This window comes from Giraffa tippelskirchi, chromosome 12 (assembly GCF_054371585.1).
Source record: "Giraffa tippelskirchi isolate mGirTip1 chromosome 12, T2T-mGirTip1v1.2.pri, whole genome shotgun sequence".
Lineage (NCBI taxonomy): Eukaryota > Metazoa > Chordata > Mammalia > Artiodactyla > Giraffidae > Giraffa > Giraffa tippelskirchi.
In genome coordinates, this window is record NC_137286.1 from 90,123,371 (window position 1) to 90,144,370 (window position 21,000).

Here is a 21,000-nt window from a genome sequence, read left to right on the forward strand (position 1 = left end):
CTTCAGATCATTATTCCTCAAATGCCATAGTGTGCTAGCGATTAGATTTTTTTATCGATTACTTGAACCTGACCAAAACTGGTCTAATGTGTGTGATAGAGTAGACTTTGGGTAAAATATGTGGGCAGCTGTCCCTCTAGTTAACCTTCAGGCTGCTTCCAGACTATTCCTTCAAAAATACAAATTTATTCAAATCATTGCTCAGTTTTAGAAATTAAACTACACTACAGTTCCTGCTGCATCAATTATAATGTATTCTGTCTTTATCTTAGAGTTTGTACTGTGATGGTATCCTGTGACTGGGCTTCCGGGGTGGCTCAGTGGTAAAGAATCTGCCTGCAATGCGGGAGATGCAGGTTTGGTCCCTGGGTCGGGAAGATCTCCTGGAGAAGGAAATGGCTACCCACTCTAGCATTCTTGCCTGGCAAATCCCATGAACAGAAGAGCCTGGCCGGTCTCAAAGAGTCTGACATGACTTAGCAACTAAACAACAACAAATTCTTTGACTGTATCTATTTCCCACCACTTGCCAACTTTGTAGTATAAACAGCATGTATTTTACGTTAGGCAGGTATAGGTTTGTTTGTTGACTTCTTCCCTTACTGGCTGTTATGAACATGAACATATTGCTTTACCTTAGTTTCTTCACTTTAAAGAGGGGTAATACAGGGATCTGTCTCCTGGAATTAGCTGTTATAGGGTTTAAAAGAAAGAGCTTATTTAACATGGCAAGTAAAATACTTGCCTTGGGATACTTATATCTAGACCTTTGATAGGCATTTCTAATCATTGTTAGGGTATCCATTCACTTATGTATCTATCATTTTTTAAAAAGCTTAAATGTTCTGGATACTTAGAACATGAAATGTCACAGAAATCAACATTGTATTCCTTTCGTATAGCAATTCACACACTTGGATGAGAGAGAAAGGCATATAAAAATATTTTTAAATGAAAAGTAAATAAAATACCTCTTCTTTTGTCTCTCTTCTCTTGTGTGAATCCTTTCTGTAGTTTAGTACTGAACTGCCATATGTTTCCACAGTATGCTCAGAATATCATGAATGTGTACGTAACATACTGTAGCATATATATATATATATTTTAACTTGCCTGTCTCATCTGTTAGACTGAACTCTGTGAATTTGAAGAGTAATTCACAAGTTGGAGTTTTGTTTTGTTTTTTCTGTAAAGGAGCAGATAGCAAGTATTTTAGGCTTTGTGGCCATATGAACTCTGTTGCAACTATTTGACTGTGGTTTAGGAGCCTTAAAAAATAGCCATAGATAAATTATAAGCATTGGGTATAACTGTATTCCAATAAAAGCTGGCAGGAGGCCAGATTCAGTGCACAGGTCTTAGTTTGCTGACCCCTGTAATGCTGCATACCTTTTGGCTGGCAAATGTAAGGCACTCAGTAAATGATAATAATTATTTATGTATTAAATGCTGTCTGTATTCTGTATACTATTGTAAACAACTTTATATATATTAGTTGACTTAATCCTTAAAACGACTCTTTGAGGTAGATATTATTGTCATCATTTTTAAAATGAAGAAACTGAAGCACAAAGAAGTTAAATAACTTACTTAAAATCATATAACTAGTTAGTGAAAGATTTGGGCTTTGAACCCAGGTATCTGACTCCAGAGCCTAGCTTTGAATCATACCAATTCTGATATGTAGAATTCCAGAAGTGTAATATTGATTCAGTATTAGGAAATATGTTAATGTAATTCACTATATTAATAGGTTAATAGGGAAAAGTGTATGTTTCTCTCTTTGGTGCTAAAAAAAAATCATTTTCTAAAATTCAGTTATCCCTGACAACTTTTTATCAACCAAAAATAATCTTATAAAGAGACTCTACCAGAAACCTGTATTAAATGTCATAGTGAACTATTAGAAGTACTTTCATTAAAAGAAAGGAACACTGGTCAAAGTCTTAGCCAGTACATTAAGAAACAAGAAAAATAACCTCTAAATAATGGGGAAGAGGAGTGAGGTGGAATATATTATGGTTACTATTTGCAGTTGATATGATTATCTACTTAGAAAATATAAGACAGGCAACAGAAAATGATTTGAATCAAAAAGAGATTTCAGTAAACCAAGTGGCTATCAGATAAACTTAGGAGATTCATTATCTTTTTTATAAACCAGCAATAACCAACTGTGAAAAACAGTAAGAAAAGTAGAAGCCTAAATTATAAAAGACTTAAGAAATTTTTAGAAATATGTTGCACCATCTGAAGAAAAAAAGTACAAGAAGATCTTAAACTGATAGAAGAATAGTATATTCCTGAATGTGAGAACTTAATTACCAAATTAATCAGTAAAGACAGTGTAATCCTAATTAAAAATCCAACAGAATTTTTAAAATGGGATTTGACCAACTGATGTTTCAAGTTTTGAGAAGGAAAGTGCACCAGAATGGACAGATAAGTTTCAATATGAAGCATAACCAAAGGGAATTTACCCATCAAAGATAAAAAAACATACTGTAAAATTATAATTATTAAAATAATAGTTTGGAGTAAGAATGAGCGTGTTGATCAAAGGAACAGAATAAGGAATTCAGGAGGAGCTCCGTGGTTACAGAAGAATTTATTATATGATAAACAAGTGAGTAATGGAAGAGCTAGTCTGTAAATGATGTACTCACTTTGTGGCACTCTCAAAACTAAGTTCCAGTTGGACTAACTACATTCAGTAAGTAAAAAATAAAATGGCAAAAATTTTGGAAGAATTGAATTTTAAAAAAATTTCGGGGCAGTGAAAGCCATTTCAAATGAGATGTCAAACTTAAATGGCATTAAAAAAGACAAGCAGTGGCCTGGGCTAAAATATTTGACATATAATAGACAAAGTTAATATTCAAGGTATACAAGGTGTGCCTACAAATCAACCTGGTAGAAAATGAGAAAGGATGTAAGTAGGAAATTCATAGAAGTAGAAATATTGCCTGTACAGTTTTGAAGAGATACTCAAACACACCAATAATAGAAATTCAAAACATCGATGAGATATTTTTAAATCTTTGCTAATTGGCAAAAATTGGAAAACCTTAGCTAAGTATCAAATTGGAAAGTAGCCACTCAAACTGTTGAACAGAGTATGAACAGTTTTATCTTTTTAGGGTGAAAATTAAGCTGTATCTATCAATTTTCAAAGTGTATACTTCTAAACCAAAAGTTTCATTTCTGTGTATCTATAATACAGAAATAATACCATAGGTTCATAGAGAATATTACATGATTTTTCCTTGAAGAAAGGGAAATACATGAAGAAAGATGAAAGCATGTTGTGCTCATCATTGGAGTAAATTATAGTATACCCTCCTGGTAGAATATTAGACAGTCATGAAAAAGGACAAAGTAGATACAGATACACTTCTCTTAAGACATTTTACATGAAAAAGCAAGACACTCACCAGTACACACAGTTACATTTAAACCACTCCCCTAAACCTCATACAGGCTTCCCGGCTAGTTCAGTGGTAAAGAATCTGCCTGCCAAGCAGGAGACACTGGTACACAGGCTTCAGTAGTTGTGGTTCCGGGGCTCTAAACCACAGCCCCAATAGTTATGAAACATGAGCTTAGTTGCTCCATGGCATATGGTATCTTTCCAGGCCAGGCATCGAACCTGTGTCTCCTGCATTGGCAGGTGAACTCCTTACCACTGAGCACCAGGGAAGCCCTGGCTGTGCCAGGTCTTAGTTGCATCTTGCAGGATCTTTACTTGTGGTGCACAGACTCTCTAGTTGCCATGTGTGGGCTCAGTTGCCCTGCGACATGTGGGGTCTTAGTTCCCTGACCAGGGATTGAACTTGCATTCTCTGCGTTGCAAGGTGGACTCTCAACCACTGGACCACCAGGGAAGTTCCAAATTACATATATTTTTAAGAGTCATTTTTATGGAGTACCATTAACATCAAACAGGGTAATTGAATTAATTAGTCTTAGGAAAAATATAATCTAAAATCATGTAGTTATTGTTAAATCTGTGAAATGTTTAAGTTTCTGGTAAGAAATAATAAGATGATCTTGCATAGTAATTCCTGTGACTTTCATCTCGTTAAGTTTCACTGCAGGGGGTTTTTAAAATACTCCCCTTCCTCTTTTTTAATATAATGTAGTCAAGTTTAGAAAGTAAAAAATCCAAATGTTTGAAAAAAAATACTATCTAAATTGGAAAAATACATTTTAGGGTATCAGTTCATAAGATGAATTAGTAATTTGGATAAAAGTCCAAGTTCAAGCAGAATTTCTTGAAATTTCCCTGAAAGCGTATTTAGATAGTTTATTACAGCTGGATGTGACTCTGTAGTTGCCTTGAGAAGTTGTGGCTTCTCGAGACTATTCATTTTTAAATCAGAATTTTGATAAAAGTGGTATAACCATACCCACATTACAAAACAGTTGAAGAAATAGAGAAAAAATACTGTAATTCCACTATCTTAATATAGTTGCTACTGTAATTTTAATATTTTTACCTAATGTTTTTTCATATGTATATTTTCAAGTAATCCTAAAATGTAGATTTAAATGTACTAAATCTACCTTGGAGTGTATAAGAGTCTTGTGATTTCATGTGTGGCCTTGGAATCCTGTAATTTTTAGTTTCATTGATTTAGACAAGGCAAAAGACCAAAAAAAATTAGATTTCTCAATCTATTAATAAATGTACATAATTTTCCTCTATGTCTGTCAGCTACACTCTGGCTGTAATCCAAGTAGGATCCTTCTTTGTATTTTCCCACATACTTTTTGAACAAGTAGAGCTGAAGTTTCAAACCCCCGGCCAAGCTTATTTCATGAGTTATCTACCTTGGCTTCTAGGTCTCGACTGTTATCATTATGACAGCAGCATCATTAAAATAGAACAAATTCATGTAGAATGGATGGCTGTTAATAAGAAAGTTAGGAAGAGAAACTTAGATAAAATGTATGCACAAGGAAACTGGTACAGTTTCAGAATTATGACAGGGACTGAGTGAGAAAACAGTACTGTTTCTAAATCTAGTAGTGTTGTAACTGAATATCTCCTCCCCCCACCCATCCACACAAATTCATATCTTGAAGCCCTAAACCTCAATGTGATTGTTTTTGGAGGTGGAGTCTTTGGGAAATTATTAAGCTTAGATGGGGTCATGAGGCTAGAGCTCTCATGATGGATTCACTAATATTATTCACTAATAATAAGACACAGAAGAGGGCAGAGCTTTCTCTCTCTTGGCCATGTGAAGATACAGCAAGAGAGTAGCCATTTGCAGGCCAGGAAGAGGGCCCTCACCAAGAATCTGTGCTGGCACCCAATCTTGACTCTCAGCCTCCAAGAACTGTGAGAAATAAATGTGTGGTGTTTAAGCCACCCAGTCTGTGGTATTTTGTTCCAGTAGCACAAGCTAAGACAGTAATTGGTATGATAAGTAGAGTGCAGTGGTAACATATTTATCTGAAAATGTGCAAGTGGCTTTGGAACTGGGTAATGAGTATAGGCTTGACAAACTTTGACGTATGTGCCAGAAAAAGGCGTGCTGCAGTCCATGGGGTCGCAAAAAGTCGGACGCAACTGAACGGAACTAAGGTCCCTAGTGAAAAGACTGGGCTGGAGAGAAGCAAGGGCAATTTGACCCATGTTAATTTCACCTACTTGGAGAAGGGGCGGGAGCAGTGGGGAGCAGTAAAAGGCACTGTTTCTCTAACATTTTGGTCTTTGAATTACTCCCACTCGTCTCCCAGTGGTCTTTGAATTACTCCCCGGTAGAAGAACACTAAGCCCAATCAGGTAAACCTTGCCAAGAGGACAAATAACCCTTGGACCCACAGTAACTTTGACTCCTCCAAGAAAGAAATGATGAGAATGAACATTCACTGAGATCCTACTATGGGCTAGATGTGGTCCTAAGTGCTCGTATGTAATGTTAAGTGATACAGGCAGCATTCCTGTGAAATAAGTAGTGTTCTCATTTCAGTATGAGGACACTCCAGCTCAGAGAAAAAAGCAACCTGCTCTAAGTCACAAAGAACTTACTTGTCAATCACTTGTTGCACCGTCCAGCACAGTGAGAATAGAGCACTAAGCGGTCTCACCCAGCTTGGTTTTCCTCCCCATGAAGTGTTTTGGAAATTTGTAGAATTTATCTTCCAGTTTAGCCACATACGTGTTGATATACATATCAGGTTATATTCTTTACATTTCTCTTTCATATGACAGGTGGTATTTCACGTTTATTTTTTATTATCTGTATAGTTAGATTGCATTACCTGTGAATTTCACTTCAGAATAGGAGAGGGATATCTCAAAATATGTGATTATATGAAGGGAGGCTCTGAGTCTGAGGAACCTGAGAACCACTGCACTAACTAGTTACTCCTAGGTTCATGGAGAGTTGACTAAGTTTTGCAGGCAAAGTCTTTACTGACTGAGCCACCAGGGAAGCCCAAAATTGTTGTTAAGGGACTGCTAATGGCAAATAGTGAGAGCTTAGAAGAGAGGAGAGCTGGAGGAGAAAAGCTCCATCATTTTAGAGAATTCATAAATAATCATGAACAGAATGTTGGTAGAAATATAGACTGTAATGGCCGTTCTGATGAGGTCTCAGATGAGAATGAGGAACTTGTTATTGGACAATGGAGAAATGGTGATCCCTGTTATAAAGGAGTAGAGAACGAGGCGGTGTTGTGTTCATGTTCTAACATTTTGTGGAAAGTGAAACTTGTGAGTGATAAAATTAGATATTTAACTGAGGAGATTTCTAACCAAAGTGTTGACAGAGTGGCTTGATTCCTTCTGACTGTGTATAGCAAAATATGAAAGGAGAGAAATGAATTGAAGAAGGGTTTGTTAAGCAAAAAAGAACCAGAAGTTAAAAGTATTTGGATAATTCTCAGCCTATCCAGGCTGCAAAAATGAGAAAGCACCTTCAGAAGAAAACACCAAGAGTGTGGCTCACCAACCATTTAATAAGGATATTAGTGTGGACCTGAGCCAAGGACCTAATCAGCATCTCAACAGAAGCTAGGAAGAGATGGAATTATACCATTAAAAACACTGCCAGGTGGGGCTAAAGGGCCAGGTGTGAGACTCAAGGAAGCAAGAAGAATGCAATGAAGGAAGGCTTTAAACGTGTTATTCTTCAAGAATAGACAAGTATCCCAAAGGTGACTCAGGGTCATCAGGGCTGCCACTACCACAGGTTCAGGGTGCACAGGCCTGAAGGGCAGGGTACCTCCACCTTGATTTCACAGAATGGGACTTCTGCTCTGCAGAGTCACATGGGCAAGACTCTGCCAAGCGAAAGGAATGTCTGTGGAAGTGATGGCACATCCCTTAGGGTCCAGAGAGCAGAGCCTGGAACCAAAGATATTCTTATTCTCTGGCCTGAAAATCTAATGGTATTTGCCTTGCTAGATTTTGAACTTCCTTGGGACCTGTCACACTTTTCTTCTGATTTCTTCCTTTTGTAATGAGAATATCTGTCTTATGCCTATTTTACTGTTGTAGTTTGGAAGCATGAAACTTAACAGGTTTCACAGGTTCACAGTGGGAGAGGAATTTTGTCTCAGGATGAATTGTACCTCAAGTCTCACCCAAATCTGATTTAGATGCAATTTTAGACTATGTTGAAATGGGTTAAGACTTTTGTGGCTATTGGGATGGAATGAATGTGTTTTTCTGTGTGTGTGTGTGTGTTTTTTAATTTACATGAAAAGAGGATATGAATTGGGAGAGCAGGGGCAGAATTGAGTATGGACTAAATGTTTGTGTCCTTCCAAAATTCATATGTCATAGCCCTGTACCATTATGTGTCAATATTAAGGAGTGGGGCCTTTGTGAGGTAAGTGATTCATGAGGGTGGAGCCCTTATGATGGGATTAGTGCCCTTTAAATCCAGGAAGAGGAAGAGAGGCCAGAGCTTTCTCTCTCTTAGCCATGTGAGGATACAGAAAGAAGGTCCTTTGCAAGCCAGGAGAAGGGCCCTCACCAAAAACCTGACCATGCTGGCATTCGGATCTTAGACTTCCTGCCCTCTAGAACTGTGAGAAATAAATGTCTGTTGTTTAAGCCTGTCAATCTGTGGTATTTTGTAGCAACTGGAGCTAAGTTTGCAAGTATTTTTTTTTTCTACTTCCATAGGTTGCCTTTTCACTCTATTCAATGTGTCCTCTGATGCACAAAAGTATTTGAGTTTGATGTCCTATTTGTCCATTTTTGTTTTTGTAGCCTTTGCTCTTGGTGTTATATCTAAGAAATAATTGCCAAAGTCCAGTGTTGAAGCTCTCCCCCTGGTTATCTTCTTGGAGAGTTATGGGTTTCACATTTGGGTCTTTAATTCATTTTGAGTTAATTTTTGAATGTGGTGTACAAGATAAGGGTTTAACTTCATTTGAAAAAAAAACAAAAAACTTTTTTTGGCATGTGGATATGCAGTTTTCCCATCACTGTTTGTTGAAGAGACTGCCCTTTCTTTGTTGACTGGTCTTGGCATCATTGTCAAAGATCATTTGACCATATACACAACAGTTTGTTTCTGGGCTCTCTGTTTTATTCCATTGGTGTATTTGTCTTTATGCCATTATCACACTGTTTGATTACCATGGCTTTATAATGTGTTTTGAAATCAGGAAGTTTGAGTTTTCCAACGTTGTTCTTTTCAAAATTATTTTTCTGTTTTTTGGATTCCTTGAGATTCCATAGGAATTTTAGAATGAATTTTTCTGGAAAAAAAAATGCCATTGAGATTTAGATAGAGATTACACTTGGTCTGTAGATTGCTTTGGGTGTTATGGATATCTTAACAATATTAAGCCTTCTAACTATGAACACAGGGTATCTTTCCATTTATTCATGTCCTCTTTAATTTTTTTAGCAATATTTCATGGTTTCAGTATACAAGTCTTTGTTCTCTTTGGTTAGATTTATTCCTAATTATTTTATTCTTTTTAAAAGTACGTGGAACAGATATCAGATTGTTTCAGTTAGTGTATAGAAATGCAGCTGATCTTTGTGCATTGATTGCATGTCATGTATTTTTACCGAATTTATTTGTTCTAATGGTTTTTTAAAAAAATCTTTAGGGTTTTCTACATGTAAGATCCTGTCATCTGTGAACAAAGATAGTTTTACTTATTTATCCCCAGTTTGTATGTCTCTTATTTCTTTTTCATGCACAATTGCTTTGCCTATCACTTCTAGTACTGTGTCCAATACTATGAATAGGTGTGGTAAGAGTGCGCATTCTAACCTTTTTCCTGATGAGAAGAAAACTTTCAGCCTTTCACCACTAAGTATAATGTTAACTCTGAGGTTTTCACACGTGGCCTTTATTATGTTGAAGTAGTTTCTTTCTGTTCCTAGTTCGTTGAGTATTTTTATCATGAAAGTGTGTTGAATCTTATCAAGTGTTTTTTTTCTGCATCGAGGTGATCATGTGTTCATTTTAACTTTAAAAAATAATTTTATTGACGTATATGCAGAGAAGTACGTACATAGTATACAGCTAAATTTATAATACACTGAAAGTGAAGTCACTCAGTCATGTCCAACTCCTTGTGACCCCATCAACTGTAGCCTGCCAGGCTCCTCTGTCCATGGGCATTCTCCAGGTAAGAACACTGGAGTGGGTTCCCATTTCCTTCTCCAGGGGATCTTCTCCACCCAGGGATTGAACCCAGGTCTCCCACATTGCAGGCAGATTCTTTACCCTCTAAGCCACCAGGGAAGCCTATAACACACTAGTAATCGGATCATCAAAAAAGCAAGCGAGTTCCAGAAAAACATCTATTTCTGCTTTATTGACTATGCCAAAGCCTTTGACTGTGTGGATCACAATAAACTGTGGAAAATTCTGAAAGAGATGGGCATACCAGACCACCTGACGTGCCTCTTGAGAAACCTGTATGCAGGTCAGGAAGCAACAGTTAGAACTGGACATGGAACAACAGACTGATTCCAAATAGGAAAAGGAGTCCGTCAAGGCTGTATATTGTCACCCTGCTTATTTAACTTATATGCAGAGTACATCGTGAGAAACGTTGGGCTGGAAGAAACACAAGCTGGAATCAAGATTGCCAGGAGAAATATCAATAACCTCAGATATGCAGATGACACTACTCTTATGGCAGAAAGTGAAGAAGAACTAAAGAGCCTCTTGATGAAAGTGAAAGAGGAGAGTGAAAAAGTTGGCTTAAAGCTCAACGTTCAGAAAACTAAGATCATGGCATCTGGTCCCATCACTTCATGGGATATAGATGAGGAAAACAGTGGAAACAGTGTCAGACTTTATTTTGGGGGGCTCCAAAATCACTGCAGATGGTGATTGCAGCCATGAAATTAAAAGACGCTTGCTTCTTGGAAGGAAGGTTATGACCAACCTAGATAGCATATTTAAAAGCAGAGACATTACTTTGCCAACAAAGGTCTGTCTAGTCAAGGCTATGGTTTTTCCATTAGTCATGTATGGATGTGAGAGTTAGACTGCGAAGAAAGCTGAGTGCCGAAGAATTGATGCTTTTGAACTGTGGTGTTGGAGAAGACTCTTGAGAGTCCCTTGGACTGCAAGGAGATCCAACCAGTCCATCCTAAAGGAGATCAGTCCTGGGTGTTCATTGGAAGGACTGATGCTGAAGCTGAAACTCCAATACTTTGGCCACCTCATGTGAAGAGTTGAGTCATTGGAAAAGACCCTAATGCTGGGTAGGATTGGGGGCAGGAGGAGAAGGGGATGACAGAGGATGAGATGGTTGGATAGCATCACTGACTCGATGGACATGGGTTTGGGTAGACTCCGGGAGTTGGTGATGGACAGGGAGGCCTGGCGTGCTGCGATTCATAGGGTCGCAAAGAGTCAGACACGACTGAGCGACTGAACTGAACTGAACTGAATTACCGTGTAACAGCCTCCCAGGTCAAGATGTAGAACAGTAGCAGCACCCCCAAAACTGCCTTCATCCCCCTCCCAGTCCCCATCCTTTCGTCCTTTCCAAAGGCAATCACTACCTGATTTTTAATACCAGACAAATTTAATTGGTTTTTAAGCTTTCTATAAATTGTTCAATATGTACTCTTCTGTGTCTGTTTTTCACTCATATTGTATTTGTGAAATTCATTTTTGTTGTTCTCTATCACTAGTCCATTAATTTGTATTGCTGTATAGTAGTCAGTTGGATGAATCAGATACAGTGTTCCATTTACTGTTGAGGAACATTTAGATTACTTATAGTTTGGGGCTGTTAAAGATGAATGCTGCTGTATACCTTCATGTACTTATCTTTTGATACGCATGTGCATGCATTTCTTTTTGGTATGTACTAGGAGTCTAATAGCTGAATCATAGCCAGGTCATAGAATATTCATATATGTTCAATTTTGGTAGATAATATCAAACTGGTTTCCAAAGTGATTTTTATGAGTTTTCATTCACATTCCTTATGATTGTGTCAGTTGCTCTGTAGCTTCGCTAATACTTGAGATCATCAGTCTTTTCTATTTTTATCATCCTAGTATGTGGTAGCATTTCACTGTGGTTTTAATTAACTTTTTCCCAATAATCAACTTGAGAATCTCCTCATATGTTTATTGGTCTCTTGAATTTCCATTTTTGTTAAGAGTGTATTCAGGTCTCATCTCATTTTTCTTTTTTTTTAAAAACTCAATTTGTTAGGAGGCCTGAATTTGCTAACTATGTGCTCTTTTACAGTTATATATGTTGTAAATATCTTTCATTCTGTGGCTTGCCTTCTCATTCTCTTAAAGATTTTTTAAAATGAATCATAGTTCTTAATTTTAATGAAGTTCAGTAGGTCATTCTTTTGCTTTATGATTTAAGAAACATAATTTATATCCTATTTAAAAAACCTTTCTGTCTCATAGTTATAAGATTTTCTTTTGTGTTATCTTTAGGAGCTTTTTTGTCTTACCGTTTGCATTCAGATATGCAGTCTATCTGGCATCAATTTTTTAAACTGTTTAATTTGACATTAGTTAGAAAAAAAATTGCAATAATACAAAGATGTCCAGCTATTCTTCACCTAGACTTGCTAGACATTAATATTTTATTGTATTACTATCACATAGATGGTCAAATGCTGATATAGAGAGTGATATGTTGGAGCCATCTTGTACTTGTGTACAAAAGTGATTGTTAAAAATTCAGGCATTTTCAAGTCAGTTTTTAAACCATGATGGCTTGAAATGGACCATGGGGGAATGTGTATTCATTCCATAGAAATTAGCAAGTGTGACAAATCACTTCTCTTTTTTTTTTTTCACATATCAAATTTATTTAAAAAAAAACAACAAGTGAAAATAGATGCATAATTTAAAACAAGTGGGTATTTGTGGTCACAAGATAAAATGAGAACATAGGAACTGAGTAGTAGCAAAATTAAAAGAAATTGATTGAAAGAAGCTGACAGTGTTCTCTGGGCAGGAATGAAAGAAACTTTTAGGTTTCCAAGTGCAACATTTTAGTTGCATGACTGAAGTTTCCAATTTGCAAGCTGAAGTAAAACCAACTGCTTTGCATGTATTGTGAATATGGCCATAACAAGAAAGCAATACAAGAAAACTGCAGGGGGCGAGGGTTTGATACTGGTCATGGAACTGAGATCCCACATGCCGTGCAGCACACCCAAAATGAATAAGTAAAAACAAAATTCCATTTTAAAAAGCTAAACATTTTGACCCTACTGAATTGTAGACTACTGCAAGCATCCAAAAATGTTTATTTTACCTTTCAGTATAGATTTGATAGAATTTATGATTGACCTCAGTTGTACTCATTTTGACATGTAATTTGCTGACATTGGTTGATGTTATATATGGTAGATTGATACTACCTCAAATCTTTTACTTTTTATGAAATACATAACAAGTGATACTGTGTGTACAGTTAAAGTGTTCTAAATGTATGAGCTTTTATCACTGAAATGATTTGGCTTATTGTAAGGTTCTTAGGAAGAGATAATAAAACCAGAATGACAGAAGACCAAAGCCAGAACTTAACACTTAAAGCTTGAAGTTTCTTTTTCTAATCCTGAGGAAATTTTTCTACCATTTTACTCTGTCATAGGAATCAATGAAAGATTGTAGTTCTTGTGTAGTTCCTAGAGACTGATAGGGTGATGAGAGTTAATTGTTTCTTCATAAACACCTTCTCAGCTCAAATTAAAAAGAATCAGTGATAGAGGTGCCTCACTCAGTCATGCATTTTAATTCTTATTCCAGGGTTTAGCTAAAGTAGTGGTGGTTGAATTAAATAAATGGTATGTAGAGATGGAAGGAATAGAGAGACAGACGGACAGACATGGAATTTAAATAGAAGCTCCTGATAACGTATCTTGATTTGCTGTCTACATTGACAGACGGTTGGTAAACAAAAAATGTGTTTCCTTAAATGATCTGTTGACAGAAGAGTTAGCAGAGTATATAAGATTTCCTTTGACAAGAATATCTCTTTATCTTGAATGTATTGTATTTTAGTGTATTTTTAAGGATGTACATACAAATGGCTATATGTTTTTGTTTTTCAGAGTTGGAGGGTTATCCGGTATATTAATGTCTTATTGATAATGGCAGAACATCCACCACTACTGGATACAACTCAGATTTTAAGTAGTGATATTTCTCTCCTGTCTGCCCCTATTGTAAGTGCAGATGGAACACAACAGGTAAGGAAACTGAAATGTTTATTTCCTGATGTCCAGTACACATGTATTTCTTTCAGAAGAATGCAAAATTTAGAACATGATGAGGCATCACAACAGTGGGTTCCTGTTAATATTTTAAAATCCAGTTCACATTGTTGTTCTGGTTTCATAGGAAAATGAAATGCGACTGTTTTTGAAGCTACTTGTAAAATGTCTCACTAATTAATGGTTAAATTTCTTGTGTTTCTGTTTAGTTGCCACTGAACTTATTTTTTATTTTACTTTAAGCAAACAGTATACTAGTCCCTGAACATTTTTTAACTAAGTTTAACCTTGTGCCTTAATGATTATTATAGATCATTACTTCAAATCATTATGAAATCATGATTTAATTATATGATTAAATGACTGCCTGCATTATAATAAAATGTTTTCTTCTCACTGGAATCCCCCTCCCCCCTAAAAGCAAACACACAATTCCTGGTGTGTTTTTTTTTCTCCCAGGGCTTTATAAATAAAGTTCTCTTATTTCATTGATACCTCATTCCCTCAGAAATCCTAAAGGGATGAGAGTGATGGGCTTTCACAGGTACCTGTGATGTGCCAAGCTATGTACTTAATTCTCACAGCTACCTTGTATGGTCCAGATTTTAATGTTGTGAGGAAGGAAACAAAGATTAAGGACATAATAAATAATAATGAGGGAAGAGAAGGAACAATTTTGAGTTCTCACTATGGAAAAAAACATGTGCTAAGAACTTTATGATCTTCTTTAATTCTTTCAGCAATCCTGTCCCTATTGCAGATGAAACAAAATGAGTTTCAGAAAGGCTCAAGATCACACAAAGCTTTTTTGCTCCATTATGCATATTGGGAAACTAAGAGAAATATAATTGTATTTTGTTACTTTATAAACTTAGTATCTACAGTGGGCAATTATTTTGCTTACCAGATAACAGACTACTCTGTTCACTTTGCTATTGAAAAATCGAGTGATGAGTTTGTGTTCTACATTTTTCTGTTTTGAATAAACGTGATATGAAAAGTATACACTGGTTTTTATTTTCACATGTGCTCTGATAGCTTTTAGCAGCAACTTCATTTCATTAAAGTTGCTTTTTATAATAAAATTCAAGTCTGTTAAACAGGTTTTTTTCTCCCTTAAAAATAATAGATGTGGCAGATATTCGTTTACTTAAAGGCTCTGGGAGTGCCTTTTATCATTGTTGCCTCAGGCAAATCACTGGCTTCAAGTTGTTTATAGTGTAATACAAGAAAGAATCTCTGAAGCAGTAAATTACAGTACACTGATGTAGTTCCTATAGTGTATAGTCTGTTAAAGGGAATAGGCTGGAACAAGACCAGAATGCCCTCTTAAGACTTATTGCTCTCTCTTCTTTCAAAAGGAGATTCTTTTGGCAGAATTTTTCTTGAGATCTTAAGAGCACAATGGCTAGCATATAGTAATGATTGTGTAGATGGATGGGCTTGCCAAGGAGCTGAGAATATAAGAGCATACTAGAGCAAGATTTGAAGGATCAGGTGGAGTCAGTAGTTCTAGAAGACAGGTTTTTAGGTGGGTTTTGAAAAGTCAGGTGTCAAGAGGTGTAATAAAGCCTTAAATTCTAACCAGCACTCTTTGCTAGTTAGGGGAGAGATATCAGTGAGTGGAACGAGCATAGGATTGGCCGATAGATTTGATTTGGGTGACTTAAGACAAATTACTTAACTTCTCTCTGAGATAGAGGTAATAATAACTGCTTACAGTAGATGTAGCTTTGAGGGTGAAATGAGCTTCAGTAAATATTTGCTGAATTTGAATTGAAGCACTCAATGAATGCTTAAAAGACTGAAGAAACTCTATAGGTATGTCAGTCAGGACTTAAGTCAACAGATGTAGTTGTAGGAAGCTGAGAAATAATTATGACTGATACTGAGTATAAGTGTAAGAGAATGGACCAGTAGCTATGGTAGACTGTAAGGAACTGAACAAAAGTAGCTAACAATAAGTAGGTAACAATTGACAACACACATCTCTTTGTCTTAACTCAGGAACTTACTGCTATGCCAAGCATGGCCAAATTAGAGCTTGCCTGTGGTGATATGATACCACCTGGTTGGTGCCCAGAGTAAAGAAGCAAGCTGAAGACAGTTCCTGACAGAAGGAAGTCTCGTGTATATGCATGATGTTAACAATTTAGGATAACAGTTAGATTGTCCTTTGTCTTTACTCTCTTGGGAATATCATTCTGTTTCTTCTTGGGATCCTCTTGAGATCAAATTAATTTTCTTATGGTTGACCATCCAGATTATCTAAAATATTCATCAATATTTTCTCATTTTTTTATAGCAAACGTATTTTATACAATGTGACATACATAGTGGGTCTTTTGGCTTATGAATTACATTGGAAGGAATCACTCCTGACATCATTACTTGCCAGTGTTGCTTTTAGGGAAGCTATGATAGACATTTATCTTCCATTTTGACTGGCAGCACCTGAACTGTTCTTTGTGTTTGAAAAGTTTCATTCATCTTTTTTTATTTTTGGAGTGTTTTAGGTTTACAGAAAAATTGAGCTGAGAGGTTTTCTCATTTACATCTTACACACAGTTTCCCCTATTATTAACGTCTTATAGGTACATTTGTTGCAAGTAATAAACCAATGTGCTTAATTGCTTGGTCCTGTCCGACTCTTTGTGACCCCATGGACTGTAGCTTGCCAGGCTCCTCTGTCCACAGGGATTCTCCAGGCCAGAATACTGGCGTGGGTAGCCTTTCCCTTCTCCAGAGTATCTTCCCAACCCAGGGATCGAACCCAGGTCTCCCACATTGCAGGCAGATTCTTTACCATCTGAGCCACCAGGGAAGCCCAATAAATAAACCAATAATAACCAATATTGATACATTATTGTATCAATAAACCAATATTGATACATTATTGTATCAATAAACCAATATTGATACATTATTAAGTTCCACAGTTTACATTAGGGTTCATTCTTGGCATTGTACAATTCTGTGGGTTTTGAGAAATGTGTAATACTATGTATCATTATTATAGTATTATACAGAACAGTTTAACTTCTTTAAAACTCCCCTATGCTCCATTATTCCTCTCTCACTCCCCACCCCCTGAAACTTTGGCAAATAGCTGTATTTTTACTGTCGCTATAGTTTTTATCTTTTTCTGGAATATCTTATAGTTTGAATCATACAGTATGTAGCCTTTTCAGACCAACTTCTTTCACTTAGCAATATGATCTAGAAAATTTCTTTTTGTGGCTATTTCAGTAGCTCATTTCTTTTTATTACTGTATGAATGATACAGTTGTATCATTCATTATATGATTGTATTGTGTGAATAATACATTATATGAATGATACTTCATTGTATGAATGTACTGGTTTATTCATTTACCTATTAAAGGACAGCTTGGTTGTTTATAGTTTCTGGCAATTATAAGTAAAAATGCTTTAAACATTTATGTGTAGGTTTTTGGATAGACATAAGTTTTCAACTAGTTGGGTAAATATCTAGGAACATCATTGCTTGGTCTGTGTTCAGGTTTATAAGAAACTACAAGCTGTTTTCCAGAGTGGCTGTGTCATTTCACATCTTCAAGCATGTGCTTGATCTGAGGTTGTATCCTTTCTTGATAAAGCCCTAATGAGTGCTCCTCCTACCCTGTTAGAACCCCCACATGTGCTTTAGGGAATTTGAGCTTTAAATACGTGAAATGCTCTCAGTTCTAGTCACTTTTGGTACCAATAAAAGGAAAGTTCAGATATTTTGGTTTCTTGTGTGGTTCAGCAGTTTCCTATTTTAACTTTACTTTCTCTAATTTCTATTCATTTACCTTCCAAAAATATTGAATGCATGTAAACTTTTGGTAATCTAATCACATGGACCACAGCCTTGTCTAACTCAGTGAAACTAAGCCATGCCGTGTGGGGCCACCCAAGATGGACGGGTTATGGTGAAGAGGTCTGACAGAATGTGGTCCACTGGAGAAGAGAATGGCAAACCACTTCAGTATTCTTGCCTTGAGAACCCCATGAACAGTATGAAAAGGCAAAAGATAGGACACTGAAAGATGAACTCCCCAGGTCGGCAGGTGCCCAATATGCTACTGGAGATCAGTGGAGAAATAACTCCAGAAAGAATGAAGGGATGGAGTTAAAGCAAAACAACACCCAGTTGTGGATGTGACTGGTGATAGAAGCAAAGTCCGATGCTGTAAAGAGCAATATTGCATAGCAACCTGAAATCAAGGCAAACTGAATCATGGCATGAATCAGTCATAGCATGGTCCATGAATCAAGGCAAACTGGAAGTGGTCAAACAAGATGGCAAGAGTGAATGTTGACATTCTAGGAATCAGCGAACTAAGATGGACTTGAATGGATGAATTTAACTCAGATGACCATTATATCTACTACTGTGGGCAGGAATTCCTTAGAAGAAATGGAGTAGCCATCATAGTCAACAAAAAGTCCAAAATGCAGTGCTTGGATGCAATATCAAAAATGACAGAATGATCTCTGTTCGTTTCCAAGGCAAACCATTCAATATCACGGTAATCCAAGTTTATGCCCCGACCAATAACGCTGAAGAAGCTGAAGTTGAACGGTTTTATGAAGACCTACAAGACCTTTTAGAACTAACACCCAAAAAAGATGTCCTTTTCATTATATGGGACTGGAATGCAAAAGTAGGAAGTCAAGAAACACCCGGAGTAACAGGCAAATTTGGCCTTGGAGTACAGAATAAAGCAGGGCAAAGGCTAATAGAGCTCTGCCAAGAGAATGCGCTGGTCATAGCAAACACCCTCCTCCAACAACACAAGAGAAGACTGTACACATGGACATCACTAGATGGTCAACACCCAAATCAGATTGATTATATTCTTTGCAACCAAAGATGGAGAAGCTCTATACAGTCAGTAAAAACAAGACTGGGAGCTGACTGTGGCTCAGATCATGAACTCCTTATTGCCAAATTCAGACTTAAATTGAAGAAAGTGGGGAAAACCGCTAGGCCATTCAGGTATGACCTAAATCAAATCCCTTATGATTATACAGTGGAGGTGACAAATAGATTTAAGGGACTAGATCTGATAGACAGAGTGCCTGGTGAACTATGGACACAGGTTCGTGACATTGTACAGGAGACAGGAATCAAGACAGGAGTGTCTTGACATGCTTGGCCTTCACGTTACATACCAATTTTAGAAATGGCCTCTCAGTACACACAGACACAACCTTCTGAGATTTGGATTTGGATTACTTTGCATCTGTAGATCAAATTAGGAGAGAATTGCCATCTTTACAGTATTGAGTCTTTCAGTCCTTAAAGTTCAAGTTGGTATATCTAAGCTATTATAAATTGTATGCATGTGTATGAAATTGCATGTTCTGTTGGTGGTGAATAGAGACACAGTTTATTTTTGTATACTGCTTTAATATCTAGCAACCTTGCAGGATAATAATCTCTTATTACATTTTTATTACAAGAGAGTGGTACCCCTCCCATTTTTATCCCTTGATTCTTGGACTTGGACTGGCTATGAGAGAAACAGCAACATATATTGGACACCAATTTAGAGCATATACCATCTCCTAGGAAACCTTGTTGCAGCCCTGTATTGACACTTAGCTGTTTCTATAACTTAAAACATTAAATTTTTTACAGTATTTTAATGAAATATTTATGAGTATATACACACACTTAAACCTGTTGTGGAAGACAGAATCATCAAATCTAAAGGGAACAGCATCTTAGGGAAATAAAGCATAATGGTCATGGAATTTTGATGGACTCTGATCTAAAAACAATAGATATTCTATTAAATTAACTCCTGGATAGTCTACAGTTAGAATAATTCCTAATTCTCTAGTTAAGGAATTCTGTACTTAGTCAGCTCCTGTGCCCCAGAATCATGTAAGAATTGTTGACTTTTAAGAAATGTAAGTTGGACTGAAGTGAGGAAGAAATAAGGAATAACTGGTAAGCAGCACTGAATAAATAAGGAAATGCATTCAACTGAAATTTTTCCATGGGATACTGAAAATTCTTTAAAGTGAATCTGATTATAAACTTCTGTAATAAGAGACACTAAATGAAAAGGAGGCTTCTTATAAAGATGATTTTTCCCATGATCTTTTGTATGTTCTTATGTTAGCTTAATACAAAGCGAGATTTTTTTTTTGTCAAAAATTATACAGATGTTTGTAGAAATAGAAGTTGAATTCTGCTTTTTCAGTTCTCATATTTCCTTTTCAATAATAAACTTACGGTTGTTTTATATTCAAGTACTGTTGTATATCTACTTACTGCCAGATAAAACGCCCAGGATTCAAATTCCTGAAATGAATTTATGTGATATTTCAAAAAAGAACATTTTGAAAATCAGACAAATATGCACACGTATATAAACACATGACAGAAAATTATACAAGAAATTATAAGCAGGGACTGACCCCAGAAAAAGAGTTTATATTTTATACAACCTTTTGTACTGTTTGAGTATTTTTTAATCTTGTGGATTTATTACTTTTTAAACTTAAAAATAAAGTTCTAACAATTTAAAAAAGGAAAACAACCATGCAGTTCCAAGTGTACATACACATATATCACAGGAAGAAAAGCTCTGTACACATATATATCCATTTATTAACAGTGGTTCTTCTTAGGAAAGAGGAGTTTGTTGGCAAGAGGTTAAAATTTTGCTTTATCTGAACTGTTTAAGATTTTAAGAATGTCTTTATTTAAAACCATCATAAGTCAGAAGAGTGCACAAATCATTCCTGTACAGGCCAATTAAAAAAACTAAAAGGAGCATAACCCCTGTAACCATCCTCAGGTCAAGAAATAGAACTTTACCAACACCCCCAAGAGACTTCTTGGGAAGGATTTAAAAGGTAATCCCAAGAAGTCTCTTGGGAAGGATTATGCTTTTAATCCTTCCTAGAAATATTCCCTCTCTCCCAAAGAGTATCTATCCCTTTTTACTTCCCCAAACCAAAGATTAGTTTTGCCTGTCTTTGAATTTTACATAAGTAGAATTATACAGTATGCATTATTTTGGTCAACATAATACATATGACATTCATTCCTGTTACCATTCATAGCATACATAGTATTTGCTGTATAATATTCCATCCTATAAATATGCCTCAAGTGCTTCAATTTATTGTTGATGGAAAATTGGGTTGTTTCTGGTTTTTGCTTATCACAGGTGATTCTTCAAGAACATTCCTGTACACAACTTTTGCACATGTGTATGCTTTTCTTTTGGGTATATACCTAGTAATGGAGTGCTTGGGTCATAGGGAATA

General features: G+C 36.3%; 1 protein-coding gene across 9 annotated transcripts in view; it reads left to right on the forward strand.

Annotated features, from left to right (window-relative positions):
* FNDC3A (fibronectin type III domain containing 3A) overlaps positions 1-21,000 on the forward strand; it is a 109,047-nt gene that overhangs the window by 8,066 nt on the left and 79,981 nt on the right. For 6 of the 9 annotated variants that reach the window (XM_081547520.1, XM_081547518.1, XM_081547513.1 and 3 more), the window contains one exon: positions 13,543-13,680. In XM_081547520.1, the coding sequence (XP_081403646.1) occupies positions 13,582-13,680 (99 nt within the window). In that variant the 5' untranslated portion in view covers positions 13,543-13,581. Of the gene's footprint in view, positions 1-2,617; positions 2,714-7,902; positions 8,049-13,542; positions 13,681-21,000 lie in introns of those variants that run through there. The other 3 variants (XM_081547516.1, XM_081547521.1, XM_081547515.1) reach the window with 2 other exon arrangements.